At 36.6% G+C, this 21145-nt stretch overlaps 1 protein-coding gene across 1 annotated transcript; it reads left to right on the top strand.

Annotated features, from left to right (window-relative positions):
- Positions 1 to 4013: 4013 nt before the first annotated feature.
- LOC127732534 (uncharacterized) lies at positions 4014 to 21127 on the top strand. The gene is made up of 4 exons (XM_052241584.1): positions 4014 to 4193; positions 8905 to 9173; positions 15061 to 15161; positions 19829 to 21127. Exons 1-4 carry the CDS (start codon positions 4041 to 4043, stop codon positions 20269 to 20271), a joined length of 966 nt encoding a protein of 321 aa, XP_052097544.1. The 5' UTR covers positions 4014 to 4040; the 3' UTR covers positions 20272 to 21127.
- The last annotated feature ends 18 nt before the right edge of the window (positions 21128 to 21145 follow it).

Genomic DNA, 21145 nt, shown 5'->3' with positions numbered 1-21145 from the left:
TTGAACTAGCTTTCAGTAACTGGGAGTACTCTTTTTTCGGTGCCTTGTGTTTATTATTTTTGTGCCTCTTTTCGTTCTTTTGAGTTGCAAATTGCAACTGAATTTTCAGTACAGTTTGTTCTTATGTTGTGCTGTAACACCTCTGTCCCAGGCTATAGGAGAGTTGAGCTCCCACAAACATGATTAACCCTGCCACATTCTTCATGTGCCTGTCCCAAGTCAGGAGCCTGTAGTAAAGTGGTTGTCGTTGGTTCAGGTCTGTCATACATGCATTTGTTTTTCGTGAATTCTTTTGTTATAAATTAGGTCGTTAGTTTTCTCGTTTGAATTGTTTAACATTTTTCATGTCGGCCCTCTTATAGTCGACTTTACAAGATAAGTTTTTTCTCATTTTTGAAGGCTGTACGGTGGCCTATATTTGTTTACTACCACTTCATTTTAACTCTGTTGTTGAAGGCCGTACGGTGGTCTATATCACTTCATTTAAACACTGTTGAATAGCTGTCTCATTGGCAATCATACCACATTTCTGCACTTTTATATATCATAATAAAGTTCTCTGAAGTCACAAACGACCTCCCCTACTTTAAGCTCTAGATCCACTAATGATGCAATATTTTATTGAACGATGATAATATAAATAATTAGTTTTGTTATAAAGTATTGAGAAATTGGGAGAGGGAGTTGAAATTTTCGCGCCTTTGGAAGGGGGGTCGTGAATTTATTTTCCTTCCTCAAGGTGGGGACTTGAAAAAAATAAGAGAAATTGCAATGTTCCTCCCATCCGCTCAATGAAAGAAAATGACCAATCCATTAAGGTAAAACTCCAAAATTAAAAGAATACACTAGATAGGAAAATTGAGGCCAAATTCTGACCTCTTAGGTATTTGACAAAGATTGTTAAATAAGAACAGAGAATAAATACTTCCATATCACATATGAACGGAGTGACGACTTTTATTTTATTGGAATCACAATCTTAATGAATAGGAGATGTTAGCTTACCATCATTGACGCGCGGAAACCTAACGACACAAAATTACAAGAAATAGACATGCAACTCGAGATTGCCACATGACCTTAGCGAAAAACCAAAACTTTAACCATATGTCAAGCTTTAGATCACCCGAGTCTAGACAGTCTGGGTATGGACACGGAAAAACGACACATCATTCCTTAATAATTGCATTACGTGTATGTTTCATTATAATACGTTATTTTGATTGGCTAACAGCAACTTCGAGTCATTCTGAGATTAACATTCATTTCAAAATAATTACATTACATACATGTTTCATTAGGATAAGTTATTTTGATTGGCTAACAGTAATCTCGCGTCATTCTGAAAGTTACCTTCATTTCAAAATGAAATGTAACATTCCGCGCTTCATACAAATTGTACTTCGGTCAACGCTTTTACACCCAAATAAATTTACAAAAAGAAGCATTAGCATTCAATTCTTAAATGAAATGTAACATTCATGATGACTTTCACAATAAAGTGCACAGGTTAATAAAAGAAAAACTTGATAGAAATCGTGTTTTCATGATCCTAGCAAAAAAATGTAATTATAAGTATTGAATGCTTCTTTTAGTAATTTTATAGGGTCGTAAAAGCATTGAAGGTTCCTTCCGCGCTTCATACAAATTGTACTTCGGTCAACGCTTTTACACCCCAATAAATTTACAAAAAGAAGCATTCAATTCTTAAATGGTTTTGTTAAAACTTTATTAGATATATATAGCGACACCTACATGTATTGACGAACTTCCAGACTTCAGTATGTTCAATATGTCCAAACAGGCGCCTCATTTTAAGATGTCCAATAAGAACGCGACAGAGATATGATATTTATCTACATGCATGGTGTTAGTGACAAAACGGAGCAACACGCGTTTCTTGTCTGACACCCCATAGTCCAGACCAAAAGTTCGCCTTTGATATAATGTTCGAGTACTTATTTATTAAAAGAAACATGCCAATTTAAGTATGGACAGTATTAAAACTAAACACTCTTAATGTGGTTATGTATTCAGATTGTATATAAAATTTAAGAGACCGCACTTGTTTATAGATAAATATGATATTATCTGATAACACTTATTAAAACTTACGGAAAATTCTTGTCTACAGGCCATCTGCCCCGATACATAGCTACAACGGTATTAAATATGACGCAGTCATGTCAAAACGTTTATGATAAATTAAATCGAAATTCAATTTTAATAAAGACACAAACAAAATAATTCTATATTAACGAAGATCGATATGGGGTTTGGATTTGTGGAGGTGTATCTCAAAACACTGCATCATCTCTTTGCACTCCACATTTTATCTACAGGCGGTTCTATTTTACCGTGCAATCAATCACTGTCTACAGGCATTAGAACTGAGGACAGGGGACTCTTGATTTATTTATATAAATATATATATAAATAGATTGTTTTGCTTTTTTACTTTTATATGTTCTATGGGATATGTTTTCCTATGGTTTTGTTTGTGAAATGTATTTTGTGTATGTATGTATTCATATAATATGTCACAAACTTATTGTTAAGAGTTTTTATGACAATAAAAATTTGAACTAAAATACTCTCTGTATCTTTCTCTCTTTCCTAGTCCACGACATGACAAAACGTGAAACAATTAAAACGTAAAAAAATTTTTTTTGGACTAAAGGATAAAAAAAAACACAAAAAGGAAAAACAGCAACCAATGATAACGACTCCTGACTTTAGGCAGGAACATACATACTGTGACGGCGGTGTTTGCGAACGCTTAACTCTCACCTGGAGCAGTGATGTAACAGAAAAATATAAGAACAAATTGTAAAAATCAATTGGCAATTGTTTGACTCATCAGATTTGTACGAAGCCCAGCAGTAACTAACATTTAGTTAAAGAGTTAAAGGACACAAAACACCGAAGTAAGAGTTCTAACAGCTACTAAAACACGTTAAAACACAAGAAAAAATAAATCATGTTCTAACAGGTTAAAGAATCACCCAGTTTACATCTAATGGATTTAGATAAAGACATTATAAACAGTCCAAGAAAATGACTTTGTGCTATGTCAAAATATAAGTACTAGTACATGATATTGACAGTATATAGGACCATAAGTTGTCATATTAGTAATTGTAAAGTAATACGTATTTAGTAATGTTTTAATCGATTAACATTAAAATCAAGTTAGGACCGATGCATACAACATTCAAAACCTTTCTACGGTATTAAATTGATATCCTTTGAGAATAAGTTTGTTCAAAGGATCAATGAGTTTACTTGGATCGTAGCTAAATATACGGGCTTTGTAGACAACATTACCGTAAAGATAAGGATATAATATTCCGTTTGTTATAAGAATTCTACAGGTACAGCCACACATGCAAACCAAATCTTTTATAATGTTTATATGGAAGATTTTAGTAAAAGTAGAACTTTTGAGAAAAAAAAAGAATTTTGTTGTAATTTTTGTATTTTCTAATTTTTTTTCCAAATTTTTCCAAATTTTATATTTTGCAAATTTTGACAAAATTTTATCCCCGGGTGGACTTGGGTGGGGTACGTGTTATTTACACTCGGGTAATAAACCTATCAGATTGCAAAATTCTTGTTTCATAAGAAATAGATAGAGAATATGATATGTCTTTTTCAATATCACATCCGTATCAACCCGAGACATTTATATAATCCCAAGAGCCCTGGTCGAGGGATTATATTAGTTGAGGGTTGATACGGTTAATGCCATTGGTCGTATTACACATACAATTTTCATCAATTTACTACTAAGTATATAATAAATTTCATTTGTATCATTCTCCAAAGCTGTATAATTAATTTGACGAAAAATGAAGAAACTTTTCAGGCTTAAATTGAACTGGCTGTAGAGTGAAGAACCGTACGTTTATCTACTTAGTCCAAACTGTTATCGATATAAAATGTAAAACATTCTTATCTATATCATCTTAGTTCTAGAGACTATACTTCACCTGCACGAGAAAGTTAAAAGTCAAAGGAAAATAACGCAATTATTCAACATGTTATCTGGATTTTTGTTGTGTTGTTTAATTAGTAGTGTACTTGGACATGGAAGACTTCTGGACCCTCCTTCTCGGGCTAGTATGTGGAGAGTTGGTTTTAGTACGCCAAAAAATTATAATGATAATCAGTTAAATTGCGGTGGTTTTATGGTAAGTTTTTGCTTATAATTCATATTTCCAAAGAGGTTGCAATACTGTGGTAAGCAACTTTGTAAACAAAAGTTTCAAAAATATGGTGCGGTGGTTTTATGGTAAGTATAGTTTTATAATTCATATTTCCAAAGAGGTTGCAATTATTGTGGTAAGCAACTTTGTAAACAAAAGTTTCAACTCGAAGGAAAATATGGCTGTATCTCGAAGATGGATAGAGGATGGTCTGGATGGGGTTTCAGAATAGAGAATAATAAGCGAAAAATACAGAATAAAGGGTAAAAAAAATAACGAATAGAGAAAAACAGACAATTAAATATTGAATACAGGAATAATGAGGTGCTAAAATATAAAGAATAGAGAATAATGGACAAAAAATTAAAGAAAGACCCCATCCCCAGACCCTCATAGAGGCAAATAAGAAAATCATGTAACTGTTGTCTTCATACAAGAACTCCTATCCAGAAAAGTTTGACAAAAGAAAGTTTTTTACGCGAGATTCTCTCAATATCACAATCAGGTCTCGTACACAGACTCAACAAGAAAGAAAAGAGACTGATATTATCCTTCAACGTCCGTTTTTTCTATATAGGGTACTATGATTACAGCTTCAAACATAGGCTTACACTAAGCAGTCGATGGTACGGTTCGTTTGAGAACTGAGCCCGTATGCATAAAGCTACTTAAGTTAAGATTTGTTCCGAACGGACGGATTTTTCTACATGTCCTACGATAAATTAGTACTACGATTGGATATCTTAAGTTAAGTGGTTTTATGCATATCAGCCCAGACCTGTAAGATGTCAATTCTCTTATACTGAATTATTTATCTTCTTTCATTAAGCAACTGCAAAAGGAGTATATTCTCTCCCACTTGATGCAATTTTCCAGAACTTCATGATGATTTCCAGAAAAAGGAAGTCATTGAACCAAGGGTTCTTAATGGTAAAGTTGAAGTCCTCTTTTTTTCGAGAGTTTTACGATCGCCCCGCGATTTGGTTGACCGTCACGGAATGCATGTATATTACAATATGAAGCTGTGATATGATTGTCAATAAGACAACTCTCCACAATTAGAAGAAAGCAACTATAGGTCACCATACGGCATACAACAATGAGCAAAACCCATTCCACAGAGCAAACTATAAAAGGCCCCCAAATTACAAATGTAAAACAATTCAAATGGGAACTAGCGGCATGATTCATGTACAAAACAATAAAATAATAATTAAAAAAAACCAAATAAATATGATATACAGCAACAAACGACAACCACTGAATGATAGGCTCCTGACTTGGGAGATGACCATACAGAATATGACGTGATTAAGCATGTTAGCACCCTCCCATAACCTTGGACAGTGGTGTAACAGCACAAAGCAAGTACAAACTGTACAATACAATGAAAGGAAAAACAAATAAGATATACAGTAACAAACGACAACCACTCAATAACACGCTCCAGGACAGGGGCGTAGCTGCCGTTAGGCACTTTAGGCACGTGCCTACAAATAATTTTTTCACAAATACTTTTTTGTGCATTTAAAAAAAGATAATAAAAATCGTTATCTGTAGATGCACGCCAGTGAAGTCGTCAAAACTCTTAATTTTATCATTGAATGTCATGTGAACACTAGTCTATCATCCTTAGTGAATGGAGTATTGGATATAATTAAATGTTATTATATTTCACCTTATATAGAAACTGTAACCTAGAACTTTGGTTCAGATCATTTCACTTCCATCAACAAATACTTGAATGAACCTCAACTTAGACACATGGTTTTTTTTAATTAGTTGTTGTAAGTTTTCAACTAGCTATCCAATGATCCACTTGGTCTTCATCCGACGTACAATAAAACCCTTCCCAAGGTTGGGCGTCCGTTTGGCTGTGCAGGATGTATCAATACGCAGTCACATCTGGTCAGAATGGGGACGCTATATCCGATTCCAAGTGTAGATAGAATGCCACTCTTTGAGGGGTTCGTAGGTGATCTACTGAAAGGCAAATAATCCTATCCAATAAACCCTCATTTTCCGATGCATGGCATTTCCAAATTTCCAGACCTTCGTCGTGGACGAGCCCTACTACAGGACCTAGCTACCTGTATTTTTTGTAAATATGTTTTTGTTCTGAACATGCATAAATATTTGCCACTAGACGTTTAGCAATCAATCAATCAACTAGATTCCAGTAATTTCGAGTACTCTCAGATCTGCGTGTATTGATCATAATTATTCAAATTCCTATGCAGGTAGGGATTTTACAGTGGAGGATATTAGTCCTGACTTGGGACAGACAGAAGGTAGCGGGTTTTAACATATTTGAAGGCGCCAACCCTCCCCTAACCTGGGACAGTGGTGTAAAACTACAACATAAGAACAAACTATAAAAATCAGTTGAAAAGAGCTTAACTCGTCAGATCGATATAAAACATAAAGCACAAAAACAACTGCCGTGACTAAAACACAGAGAATATGTGGCCATATTTGTCGTAGTCACAATATCGTGCTCTTTTCTTCGTTTATCAGCGAATGCGACTGATTAATGGACTTTTGTTTGTCGATAGAAACAAGACAGGTGCATCTTGTTGCTGTCTTTCACCCTTTCGATTTGCGATTTTTACTTTTTGGGGACTTTACATTATTTTGACAATGACGGGTTAAAACATTACTCTACGATTTTGAAATAGAAAAAACTGAAAAATCTAAATTGAAATATCAGAAATATATAAACGCAGTTGAAATTATAACAAATTGGTCAGTCATACTTATTTAGTATGACGATACATTTTCACTTCTGTACTCGTACTGTGAAGAACAAATTCATTAATTTTGTAAAAAATGTTTACTTCCGTACTCCTAACAACAAAATTATTATATTTAAATTTACCTGTGTACGTTGTTCAATTTAACGCCATTTTGTCCCAGGTTAGAGTTGTCTTTTTGACACTGTTCCTACATTTTTTTTTTATTAATATTGTATTTATATTGTGTCAAAGATCAAACTTATCCGTTCAGCATATATTTACTTGTTTTTGTTTAAATGTCTTTTTGATAGAGTTAAGCCATTTCAATTGTAATTTTATAGTATGTCTCATGTTAGGGTGAAGGTTGGCGCCTGTTAAAACGTTTAAACCCGCTGTTTTTTTTTATGCACCTGTCCTAAGTCAGGAGCCTTTTGTTCAGTGGTTGTCGTTTGTTGGTGTGGTTCATAAGTGTTTCTCGTTTCTCGTTTTTTATATAGATTAGACTGTTGGTTTTCCTGTTTGAATTGTTTTACACTAGTCATTTTAGGGCCCTTTATAGCTGCTGTTTGGTGTGAGCCAAAGCTCCGTTTTGAAGGCCGTACTTTGACCTATAATTGTTCACTTTTTATACATTGTGACTTGGATGGAGCGTTGTCTCATTGGCACTAATACCACATCTTCTTATTTATATTTACTGTAAAGCACCTTGATTACCTCTTCTAACATATGGAAAATTAATTTGTATAGTCTTTAGATATGTGCAAATTCAACACGACCGACTTTGAATAAAAATATGACGAATATGAAATGTTGTTAAAAATGTCAGTTTTGTGATTTGAATCATCAATATTTTTCAGTTTTTTCATTTGAAAATATTTTTCGATTTGCGAATGATTTGTTATTGATTCATGACAGATACTAAATGGATAATTATACAAACTGATGACCATGTTTGATTTGAAAGGAAAATAATAGGGGTGACAGAAAAAATGACGGACAACTGCAATAGCAGGAACAAGAAATATCATCATCAGTGCTGTAGTTGTACGAATAAAGGAAGAAGTGGGAGTAAATGTCAATCGGACAGCAACATTAAACAACAGCAAAACAGTAACGGACATATACAGGTCAAAAACCGTTTTTTTCACCATAGATTCGTGTCTTTGCTTTATAACATGTATTTATGAAATACAAACAGTATGAGTATGAAAAGTTTTCAAACGAAGATATTGAATATTTTTTGTAGTAACATGTTCTCGTGGTTTGCCGAGTTACTATTGTCTCTATTTGTTTCACATGTGTTCCACATATAAACTTCCATAGACATTACTGCCAATATAAAACTCAATTTTACCTCTAGAATGAACGATTTGGTAACAAGGGTTTTAATTGCACTTTTAAACTCGATTTGGTACCTTATGGTAACAGAGTTTGTCCATTATTCATGGTACCAGCGTTTGTCCATTATTCATGGTACCAGCGTTTGTCCATTATTCATGGTACCAGCGTTTGTCCATTATTCATGGTACCAGCGTTTGTCCATTATTCATGGTACCAGCGTTTGTCCATTATTCATGGTACCAGCGATTGTCCATTATTCAAGACCGTTCCGTGATATCTAGGTTATTGAATGAGTGTTTTCATATGCGTTTTATACTCCCCATTGTATCTATATTTCACTTTTAAAAAACAACAACATAAAGTATGGAAGTTCATTTAAGATTTGAATGCTTCATAATGTAATTTTAGTATAAAAGTTGTAAGTTTTGATTAATTTTGGAATACCTCCCAATTGTTGTCAGCCAATCAGAAGTATGCAATTGGATGGAGAGTTGTCTCATTGGCACTCATACCACATCTTCTTATATCTATAAACATGTAATTTAATTATTTTTCAAAATAAAGATATTCAAGACATCAGGTTTGAAGCACAACAACATTTATATTTTCCTTTTTTTTAGAATCAATATTTATTCCAAAATGGTAAGTGTGGCGTCTGTGGCGATCCTTACCAAGGGCCGAAGGAAAACGAAGCTGGCGGGCGGTTCGCCACCGGTACCATTGGCAGATCTTATAAAACGGGACAGGTTGTTGACGTTGCAATACAGATAACCGCTGATCATAGAGGATGGTTTGAACTGAAACTCTGTCCAAACAACAATCCGACCAAAGCTATCACTCAGTCATGTCTGGATAGATACTTACTCAACGTTGTTGGATCTGGAACACGGTAAGGGAACATCTCAAAGTTTAATTCATATTAAGATTGTGACTATATATGGAACATGAAAAGTAACATCTCAATTTTTAATTAAGATTGTTACAGGATCTGGAACACGGTAAGGGAGCATCTTAAAATTTAATTAATATTGTGACTAGATCTAGAACATGGTAAGGGAACGTCTTTAAAAAGTTTAATTAAGGTTTTTACTAGATCTGGAACACGGTAAGTTAACGTCTTAAAGTTAAATTAAGATTAAGATTGAGACTAGATCTGGAACACGGTAAGGGAACATCTTAAAGTTTAATTAAGGTTAAGATTGTTACTAGATCTGGAACACGGTAAGGGAACATCTAAAAGTTTAATTAAGATTAAGTTTGTTACTAGATCTGGAACGCAGTAAGGGAAAACCATATAGTTTACTTAAGGTTAAGATTGTTACTAGATCTGGAACACGGTAAGGGAACATCTTAAAGTTAAACTAAGATAAGCGAACAAAGATAGATTGCAGGTAATGGAAAACAGCATTTGCTCCTTCTAATGAAATTTAAACGTTGGCAAGCGAACTTACACATGCAGGCCAGCAGATTTTATTCATTTCATTTATGCACGTTAGTCACCTTAATACAAACCTACAAAATACATGATGGGACGGAATCAATACACCAGAAAGAGGGATTCCTTTCTGAACTGTTTCACTGTGAGTAATGGGAGGGATTCAATACCTGCCAGGAGTGATTCCTTTATGAACTGCTCTATTGTGAGCAATGTGACGGAATCAATACCTGCCAGGAGTGATTCCTTTATGAACTGCTCTATTGTGAGCAATGTGACGGAATCAATACCTGCCAGGAGTGATTCCTTTATGAACTGTTCCATTGTGAGCAATGTGACGGAATCAATACCTGCCAGGAGTGATTCCTTTATGAACTGCTCCATTGTAAGCAATGTGACGGAATCAATACCTGCCAGGATTGATTCCTTTATGAACTGTCCATTGTGAGCAATGTGACGGATTCAATACCTGCCAGGAGTGATTCCTTTATAAACTGCTCCATTGTAAGCAATGTGACGGAATCAATACCTGCCAGGAGGGATTCCTTTATGAACTGCTCCATTGTAAGCAATGTGACGGAATCAATACCTGCCAGGAGTGATTTCTTTATGAAGAGCTCAATTGTGAGCAATGTGACGGAATCAATACCTGCCAAGAGTGATTCCTTTATGATCTGCTCCATTTTGAGCAATGTGACGGAATCAATACCTGCCCAGAGTGATTCCTTTATGAACTGTTCCATTGTTAGCAATGTGACGGAATCAATTCCCTGCCAGGAGTGATTCCTTAATGAACTGTTCCATTTTGAGAAGTGTGACAGAATCAATACCCTGCCAGGAGTGATTCCTTTATGAACTGTTCCATTGTGAGAAGTGTGACGGAATCAATACCCTGCCAGGAATGATTCCTTTATGAACTGTTCCATTGTGAGAAGTGTGACGGAATCAATACCCTGCCAGGAATGATTCCTTTATGAACTGTTCCATTGTGAGAAGTGTGACGGAATCAATACCCTGCCAGGAGTGATTCCTTTATGAACTGTTCCATTGTGAGCAATGTGACGGAATCAATACCTGCCAGGAGTGGTTCCTTTATGAACTGCTCTATTGTGAGCGAGGTGTGACAGAATCAATACCTGCCAGGAGTGATTCCTTAATGAACTGCTTTATTGTGAGCAATGTGACGGAATCAATACCTGCCAGGAGTGATTCCTTTATGAACTGCGCTATTGTGAGCGAGGTGTGACAGAATCAATACCTGCCAGGAGTGATTCCTTTATGAACTGCTCTATTGTGAGCGAGGTGTGACAGAATCAATACCTGCCAGGAGTGATTCCTTTATAAACTGCTCTATTGTGAGCAATGTGACGGAATCAATACCTGCCAGGAGTGATTCCTTTATGAACTGCTCTATTGTGAGAAGTGTGACGGAATCAAAACCCTGCCAGGAGTGATTCCTTAATGAACTGCTCCATTTTGAGCAATGTGACGGAATCAATACCTGCCAAGAGTGATTCCTTTATGAACTGTTCCATTGTGAGAAGTGTGACGGAATCAATACCTGCCAGGAGTGATTCCTTTATGAACTGCTCCATTGTAAGCAATGTGACGGAATCAATACCTGCCAGGAGTGATTCCTTTATGAACTGCTCCATTGTGAGCAACGTGACGGATTCAATACCTGCCAAGAGTGATTCCTTTATAAACTGCTCCATTGTAAGCAATGTGACGGAATCAATACCTGCCAGGAGTGATTTCTTTATGAAGAGCTCAATTGTGAGCAATGTGACGGAATCAATACCTGCCAAGAGTGATTCCTTTATGATCTGCTCCATTTTGAGCAATGTGACGGAATCAATACCTGCCCAGAGTGATTCCTTTATGAACTGTTCCATTGTTAGCAATGTGACGGAATCAATTCCCTGCCAGGAGTGATTCCTTAATGAACTGTTCCATTTTGATAAGTGTGACAGAATCAATACCCTGCCAGGAGTGATTCCTTTATGAACTGTTCCATTGTGAGAAGTGTGACGGAATCAATACCCTGCCAGGAATGATTCCTTTATGAACTGTTCCATTGTGAGCGAGGTGTGACAGAATCAATACCCTGCCAGGAGTGATTCCTTTATGAACTGTTCCATTGTAAGTAATGTGACGGAATCAATACCCTGCCAGGAGTGATTCCTTTATGAATTGTTCCATTGTAAGTAATGTGACGGAATCAATACCCTGCCAGGAGTTATTCCTTTATGAATTGTTCCATTGTAAGTAATGTGACGGAATCAATACCCTGCCAGGAGTGATTCCTTTATGAACTGTTCCATTGTAAGTAATGTGACGGAATCAATACCCTGCCAGGAGTGATTCCTTTATGAATTGTTCCATTGTAAGTAATGTGACGGAATCAATACCCTGCCAGGAGTGATTCCTTTATGAACTGTTCCATTGTGAGAAGTGTGACGGAATCAATACCCTGCCAGGAGTGATTCCTTTATGAACTGTTCCATTGTAAGTAATGTGACGGAATCAATACCCTGCCAGGAGTGATTCCTTTATGAATTGTTCCATTGTGAGAAGTGTGACGGAATCAATACCCTGCCAGGAGTTATTCCTTTATGAATTGTTCCATTGTGAGAAGTGTGACGGAATCAATTCCCTGCCAGGAGTGATTCCTTTATGAACTGTTCCATTGTGAGAAGTGTGACGGAATCAATTCCCTGCCAGGAGTGATTCCTTTATGAACTGTTCCATTGTGAGCAATGTGACGGAATCAATTCCCTGCCAGGAGTAATTCCTTTATGAACTGTTCCATTGTGAGCGAGGTGTGACAGAATCAATACCCTGCCAGGAGTAATTTCTTTATGAACTGTTCCATTGTGAGAAGTGTGACAGAATCAATACCCTGCCAGGAGTAATTCCTTTATGAACTGTTCCATTGTGAGCAATGTGACGGAATCAATACCTGCCAGGAGTGATTCCTTTATGAACTGCTCTATTGTGAGCGAGGTGTGACAGAATCAATACCTGCCAGGAGTGATTCCTTAATGAACTGCTCTATTGTGAGCAATGTGACGGAATCAATACCTGCTAGGAGTGATTCCTATATGAACTGCGCTATTGTGAGCGAGGTGTGACAGAATCAATACCTGCCAGGAGTGATTCCTTTATGAACTGCTCTATTGTGAGCGAGGTGTGACAGAATCAATACCTGCCAGGAGTGATTCCTTTATAAACTGCTCTATTGTGAGCAATGTGACGGAATCAATAGCTGCCAGGAGTGATTCCTTTATGAACTGCTCTATTGTGAGAAGTGTGACGGAATCAATACCCTGCCAGGAGTGATTCCTTTCTGAACTGCTCCATTTTGAGCAATGTGACGGAATCAATACCTGCCAAGAGTGATTCCTTTATGAACTGTTCCATTGTGAGAAGTGTGACGGAATCAATACCTGCCAGGAGTAATTCCTTTATGAACTGCTCCATTGTAAGCAATGTGACGGAATCAATACCTGCTAGGAGTGATTCCTTTATGAACTGCTCCATTGTGAGAAGTGTGACGGAATCAATACCCTACCAGGAGTGATTCCTTTATGAAGTGCTCTATTGTAAGGAATGTGACGGAATCAATACCTGCCAGGAGTGATTCCTTTATGAACTGTTCCATTGTGAGAAGTGTGACGGAATCAATACCCTGCCAGGAGTAATTCCTTTATGAACTGCTCCATTGTAAGCAATGTGACGGAATCAATACCTGCCAAGAGTGATTTCTTTATGAACTGCTCCATTGTGAGCAATGTGACGGAATCAATACCTGCCAGGAGTGATTCCTTTCTGAACTGCTCTATTGTGAGCAATGTGACGGAATCAATACCTGCCAGGAGTGATTCCTTTATGAACTGTTCCATTGTGAGAAGTGTGACGGAATCAATACCCTACCAGGAGTGATTCCTTTATGAACTGCTCCATTGTAAGCAATGTGACGGAATCAATACCCTGCCAGGAGTGATTCCTTTATGAACTGCTCCATTGTAAGCAATATGACGGAATCAATACCTGCCAGGAGTGATTCCTTAATGAACTACTCCATTGTGAGAAGTGTGACGGAATCAATACCTGCCAGGAGTGATTCCTTAATGAACTGCTCCATTTTGAGCAATGTGACGGAATCAATACCTACCAGGAGTGATTTCTTTATGAATTGTTCCATTGTGAGCAATGTGACAGAATCAATACCCGCCCGGAGTGATTTCTTTGTGAACTTCTCTATTGTGATCAATGGGGCGGAATCAATAACCCACGAGGAGTGATTCCTTTAAATACTGCTCTATTGTAAGCAATGTGACGGAATCAATACCTACCAGGAGTGATTTCTCTATGAACTGCTCTTTTGTGATCAATGGGACGGAATCAGTACCCTGACAGGAGTGATTTCTTTATGAACTGCTCTATTGCAAGCATTGGGACAAAATCAATACCTGTCAGGAGTGATTCCTTTATGAACTGTTCCACTGTGAGCAATGTGACGGAATCAATACCTGCTAGGAGTGATTCCTTAATGAACTGCTCCATTGCTAGTAATGGGTCAGAAGCATTAATCCACCAGGAGTGATTTCTTTATGAACTGCTCTATTGTGACCAATGGGTCGGAATCAATTACCCACGAGGAGTGATTCCTTTATGTACAGCTCTATTGTAAGCAATGTGACGGAATCAATACCTGCCAGGAGTGATTTCTTTATGAACTGCTCCATTGTGATCAATGGGTCGGAATCAATAACCCACCAGGAGTGATTCCTTTATGAACTGCTCTTTGGGATCGATGGGGCGGAATCAATACCCTGTCAGGAGTGATTTCTTTATGAACTTCTCTTTTGTGATCAATGGGGCGGAATCAATAACCAACGAGGAGTGATTCCTTTATGTACTACTCTATTGCGAGCACTGGCTCAGGATCAATAACCCGCCAGGAGTGATTCCTCTATGAACTGCTCTATTGTGATCAATGAGGCGGAATATATAGCCTGCCAGGAGTGATTCCTTTATGAACTGCTCTACTGCAAGCATTGGGACAGAATTATTACCCTGGTAAGATAAGAGATCTAGTTAATGTTTTTGTTACCGTATCATGAATATATTTTGACATCTTCATGTTTTTTTTTCAAATTTAAATTATTTATAAATTTTCCTATATCTGTAAAAATATCTTGTTGCGTCTTTTTATTTTTGTCGAATGCATTTTCATATATCCACAGCCTTGTCAACTAAAGACGAGAGTGGAATGCAATCAATTCGCATAATTTAATTTAAAACTTGAATAAAAGAACGTTTTCATCTTTTTCAGGTATACTAACACTCCTGGAGTTGGAACAAAACGTTTCCAGGTTAAACTTCCTGATGGCCTTCAATGTTCACAATGTGTCTTACAGTGGAGATGGCACGCAGGTAAAGTTTAGAGGGCATATAATATTACACGACGTTTAAAAATACCATTCAAAAGTTCTCTTATTTATTTATTTGATTACAGATCAGACCGCGTTGTACTTTTCAGCAGTCATTCTAAAAGCTTATTTGAACGAATTGATCGAGAGGTGTTCTAGTGAGCTCCATGTCACGTAGCTTAATAGAATATCTAACAATCATTTATCGATAAAAAAATGTCCTCTCTTATCTTGTTAACAAGGTGAAGAGGAACCATTATGATCCTGTGCCGGAAAACAACATTAAGTAAGTAACATGTGGCAAATATTACAATTTTATTATGTCAATCTATTATCAGATAATGACCTTTCATCCGTACTTTTAAAAGTTATGCAGGTATAAACAAAGTTTGGGACATTATATACTTGATGCACGTCAGGCGCGGATCCAAAAATGTTTCGATTTTTTTCATGATTAGTAAATCCAAAGATGGCTTCCATCCACCGGATCCATCATCATACTTAGATCCGATAATGCTCGTATATTGGTCTTGTCAAAATAACGAGTTCGATAAAATTTTAGACACCACTCTGTGGAATGTGTACATTTTCACTGAACTAGTACACATTTTTGTTTAGGGACCAGCTGAAGACCGCCTCCTGGTGCGGAATTTTCTCGCTGTGTTGAAGACCCATTGGTGGCCTTGGGCTGTTTTCTGCTCTTTGGTCGGGTTTTTGTCTCTTTGACACATTCCCCATTTCCATTCTCAATTTTACATGTATCAGAATAACGCAACATAAAGTTTTGATTAAATCGAATCCTGTCACGATGGTACGTTAGGTTAACTCGACCATTCACTCATATTTAACATATTCAGATGTGATATAGGCTGTGTTTGGATATACGCCAGAGGTGGCCTATGATTATCCATATGTACCTTTGGTTTGATATTCTATATATCAAAATATCAAACCATTGGTACCCAATGATACCTATGGGTAACCATAGGCTGCCTTAGGCGTATATCCAAACACAGCCTAAGTTAATGAAAGCGACAGTCGTGTTTACACGTCAACTTTGACCTTGCACTCACAAACATAGCATAGGCTGTGTTTGGATATACGCCTAAGGCAGCCTATGGTTACCCATAGGTATCTTTGGGTACCAATGGTTTGATATTTTGATATATAGAATATCAAACCAAAGGTACCTATGGATAACCATAGGCCACCTCTGGCGTATATCCAAACACAGCCAAAATGTTTGTCACTGAAATGCCGAGTTTGCACACCAATAAACTCCTTAAAAATAGCCTTAAATGATACTAGCATTTAAAAAAATCCTAGACGATATGTAAAATGTTTGGATCGCGGAAGGAGAATATTTTTGGGATGTTTTTAATTTTGTCTTATAATTGCATTACTTAGATGTTTTATAAGATTTTAGGATTTTTATTGGGAGACAACAATCGCGGACATTCAAAAATTGTTTTTTTATTATTGATTTGAAATCTGTTTTTGAACATTTATACGAAATGAAAGCGAGCCATCATATACTGACGGACTTTAAAAACGCAACACTAGATTATTCTTTTCTATTCCCATTTTCAAATATGCAATTTTTGTAAAATAAATGTATAAACATAAATTTTATTCATTTTTTTTATCTTTTAAAAAAAGTTTGCAGTTCGAAAAATGAATTGATAACGTCATTTTTAATGTTCAAATCATATGGTATGCACTGAACCCCTGGTTTCCCCCTTATCAATGGATGTGTCATCGTCGAAGGCAATGACTGCCTGTAACAAACGCCAAAATGATTGTCAGAAAGGTCAACCAGTTCTGTTGGGCATGTTTTGAGTTGTGTTTTTTACCTTCTGATTTTGCCTCTGTCCCATGCATTACAGTGTGTTTTGGCAATTAAGCGGTTTAAACATTAGGGCTTAAAATGTTTTTCTGCAGTCAATTCTTTGGCATTTCAGTCTATGGGAAACATTTTTGGCATGAATCTGTTTGCAATGGCATTCGGTGATTAGATAAGCATTTGACATTGCGGCTGTTAACTTGTATCGTAAATGACGTTGCATAATCAAATTTTATTGACGTGGCGTTGTCACTTCATATTGAACTGATCATGGGTGGTCATCAACAAATCCCGTCTGCCTGTGCCGTTGTTATAAGGACAGTAAGACGAGTTTCTGACGTGAAATTGCCTTGAAACAGCACGTTCAAGTATTCCTGCATGCAATATTCTTATGGTCTGATTGAGATTTTCATTGCTCAGTCTCGGCAATGTGGAGATACAACATTTTTCTAATGATTCAAGTGTGGGTATGGATTGAAAGAATTGTTTCACGAAAAGAAAACCTTAAAAAAAATCATTGATGGGTTTCAAATTTCGCTTTAAGAAATTCGTGCGACTTCAATAATCCGATATGTTCAATAAACTCAGGTAGGTCAGGTATGGATTTTTCTTAACATGAAGAAGTATGGTAAGCATGAGTAGTAGTTCTATGAGGATCAATCAGGATTTGGTAAAAAAAAAATCACCAAAATGTGTGTTGCGTTTCTAAAGTCCGTCAGTATATTTTGCATGACTCGTGGAAGCTAATGTTATAAATTCCATAAACCTGGGTTAGTTTCATACGATATGGAATGTTTTCATACGAAATGAAAGTATATGACGGAGTCAGCCAATTAAAGATCGGCATTTGTATGAATGAACTCCTACTGTAAATATTTTTAAAAATGCCACAACTATGACTGCTAGTGCTTCTCGCAAAAACTTACTTTGGGGGGGTCAACGCTTTTATACCAAATAAAATTACAAAAGAATTACTTAATTCTTCAACTATAACTAAACTAAATGAGCATTATTTGTATTACATTCAAAATAATTGAAATAACTCAACATTTTATACTAACACATCCATGACATATCACAAATATAGGAAATAAAAATACCCCTTTTACATTGCAGCTGACGTTATGTCCGATATTGCGTCTTAATCGATAACGACGTTATTTTGCGTTTTCCAACGATAATCGTGGCGTTGGTTTATCGTCGGCAAAGTTGGTCAATATAGATACTTCTTAATGTGTGAATGAGATAATAGGATATGAAATGTGATCAAATGCAATTATGTTCAAATTAGTTTCGAAAAGAAGGATTTAAATGAAGCAGTGGAGATTTGGTTAATTCATCGAGTCCTACTAAAAAGTTAAACACGATTAAATAATCAACACACCACAAATTTTCATGGCTAGTAAATTAAATTTTTAAAGATATTAATTGTGGAAAAATATAATTGTATTCATTCAATATAAAAACAGTCTTATATAATATCAAAAAGCAACTTTTCGGTAGAATAACTTTCTTCTAACTTTCAAATTCCGCACATATTTGTTTGAAACGTACTTTAGCAGAATAAAGAATAGCAGTTTTACATTGGACGATTTTGATTTTTAACCCCGCCCATTGCCAGATGTCGAAACTAGGTCAAACGAATTATCGGAATAGCGCATGTCAGATGTACTGTTAGATTGATTTGATTGATTTTTGGTGTTTTAACGCCACTTTTAAGCACCGCTTTTGGGCTATTTCGTGGCGGCCAGTTTTTATTGGTGGAGGAAGCCGGAGTGCCCGGAGAAAACCACCGACCTTCGATAGGAAAACTGACAATCCTAGTCAATTAAGATTGGAGTCGAGTGCACCCGCACGAGCGGGGTTCGAACTCACAACCTCAGTGTTGACTGGCTAGTGATTACAGTAGTAACTACTTAGACCACTCGGCCACCGAGGCCCCTGTACTGTTAGAGTTTGTGCGTCATGCAATTGGTTTTCCTGTTTGAATTGTTTTACACTAGTCATTTTGGGGCCCTTTATAGCTTGATGTTCAGTGTGAGCCAGGCTCCGTGTAGAGGGCCGTACTTTGACCTATAATTGTTAACTTTTTACACATTGTGACTTGGATGGAGTGTTGTGTCATTGGCACTTACACCACATCTTCTTATTTCTATATACAAGTAAAGTTTGCTTGTTAGGTGAGCCATGGTATTGTAAACATATAAACTAAATGGTAATCAGGATTTTCAGTCCCCCTTTATTACCCATCTGTGATTTTATTGGTAAGTGATAACTACTGTTTCAATAGAAAATGAAGAACATGTCATGGTTCATCAAGAAAACAGACAAACGTTACCGTTCGTTCTTTCCACACAATTAAGTACTGGTATACAGACTGTAATTACAGTAGTCAGACAATAGATGTATTATGAACTAGCCTTTGTTTTACTTTGTCTTGATTGGTTTCCCTTGTAAAACAGCCACTTCCGGTCTTCTGATATGCACATTAAATAACCCATGCAAAACAACCTTTTAGGGGTTAGTAGGTGACCAGTTGCAACCTAAACAAAATAGACTCTTTTAATGGTTACAATCTCCCCAAGTTCGTTTTTGTCAATCCTCTTTGCAGAATTTACCTGCTTGCAACAATTTGAAGGACTATGGGTAATTTTTTGTTACTATCCCAAAATGAAAATAATGTCACGTCATTGGTTGAATTTCCATTGTTTAGGACATTTTAAACCAACCACGATGTAATGGTGTACTCTATTGAGAATAATTATCACCCAAAATGCATCAGATTAGGAAACGGCGAATTTATGTATATTGTTTATTGTGTTTTGTAGGGAACAACTATGGTGTAGATCCCAGCGGACGAGGGTGTATAGGATGTGGTTCTCAAGAAGAGTTTTACGGATGTGCTGACATTGCTATCAGCGGTAACGGACATACTCACGCACCTGTTGTCATCCAGCCGACAAAAATCGTCACACAACCAAGCATCACATTCCGTCCGATACAAACATTTAAACCATTTGTAACAAATGCACCCGTACAAACTGCGAGACCGGTACAAACCGCAAGACCGGTACAAACCGCAAGACCGGTACAAACTGCAAGACCAATACAAACTGTAAGGCCGGTTATAACTGCAAGGCCCGGTACCATAACTTGCAAGGCTATAAATTATTGGGCAGGAGTTGTGACTCTTGATCAATGGTGTACAGTAGAGTGCCAAAAAGGAAACTGTCCACCGTCTGCATGTTCTTGTCAAGTTGTAGGTCGTTAATTGAGTTGTTGTTTCACTGACTATTTTATGTAATGAATAAATATGCTTTTTGTGCATAATTATAGAATTTACACACCGTGTTTAAAAATACCAATGAAAATGAATTATCTAATCAAGAGCTAGAACGCTTCACTACTGGTTCTCACATCCAGATTAGGAACACATTTAGTGACTTTAAGTAATTTATTATGTTAATAGGATTATCTCTTTCATTATATATGTTCATTTTACGTTATGTTAACGAAACATGCAGACTAAGCAGACGAACAAAATAACCTTACCAGAATAATTCAGTCCATCCTGGATGATCGACTCTGCTACTCGCGAGGGCATGAAAACTCTTTACGATAAAAACACGTCAATAATTCAGTGCTCTCTGGGGGAGAAAGTGCTTGATGTTATCGAGATAGGTAAATCCCGAGCTAATTCCGAGTAAATTTTTGAATTGACCTTACCTTCAGGCGTTAATCTAACCACCGTAATGCATAATTAAGGTTAGAAATACCGGGTCTGTACAGATGTACTTTATGGAGTTCCATAGTTCCTTGAAATTTCTTCAATTATACATTGGGAAGGAATGGTAAAAAGAAATACAGCTTGACCTGTTGACCTGTTGACCTGTTGACAAATTCTGAATTTCCAATGGTGTTTTTAGATATGGTATCATTGTTGCCCTTAACTGCTACATATCACCAAACAAAATTATTAATGATTTATCATTTTCATTTTATGAGGAATTGAATTCACTGTGATTTGGCAAACTCATGATTGTAATTACTGCTTTATCAATCGAAAATCAAACATTAAGATCACAAATAAATTTTATAATTGTTTATCATTAAAATGTTGTTTTCTGTGTCAATATTTAGAGGGA

The sequence above is a fragment of the Mytilus californianus genome, unplaced genomic scaffold (genome assembly GCF_021869535.1).
Source record: "Mytilus californianus isolate M0D057914Y unplaced genomic scaffold, xbMytCali1.0.p SCAF_25, whole genome shotgun sequence".
Lineage (NCBI taxonomy): Eukaryota > Metazoa > Mollusca > Bivalvia > Mytilida > Mytilidae > Mytilus > Mytilus californianus.
Note: the sequence above shows the minus strand (reverse complement) of the source record. Positions and strands in the feature narration are given on the sequence as shown.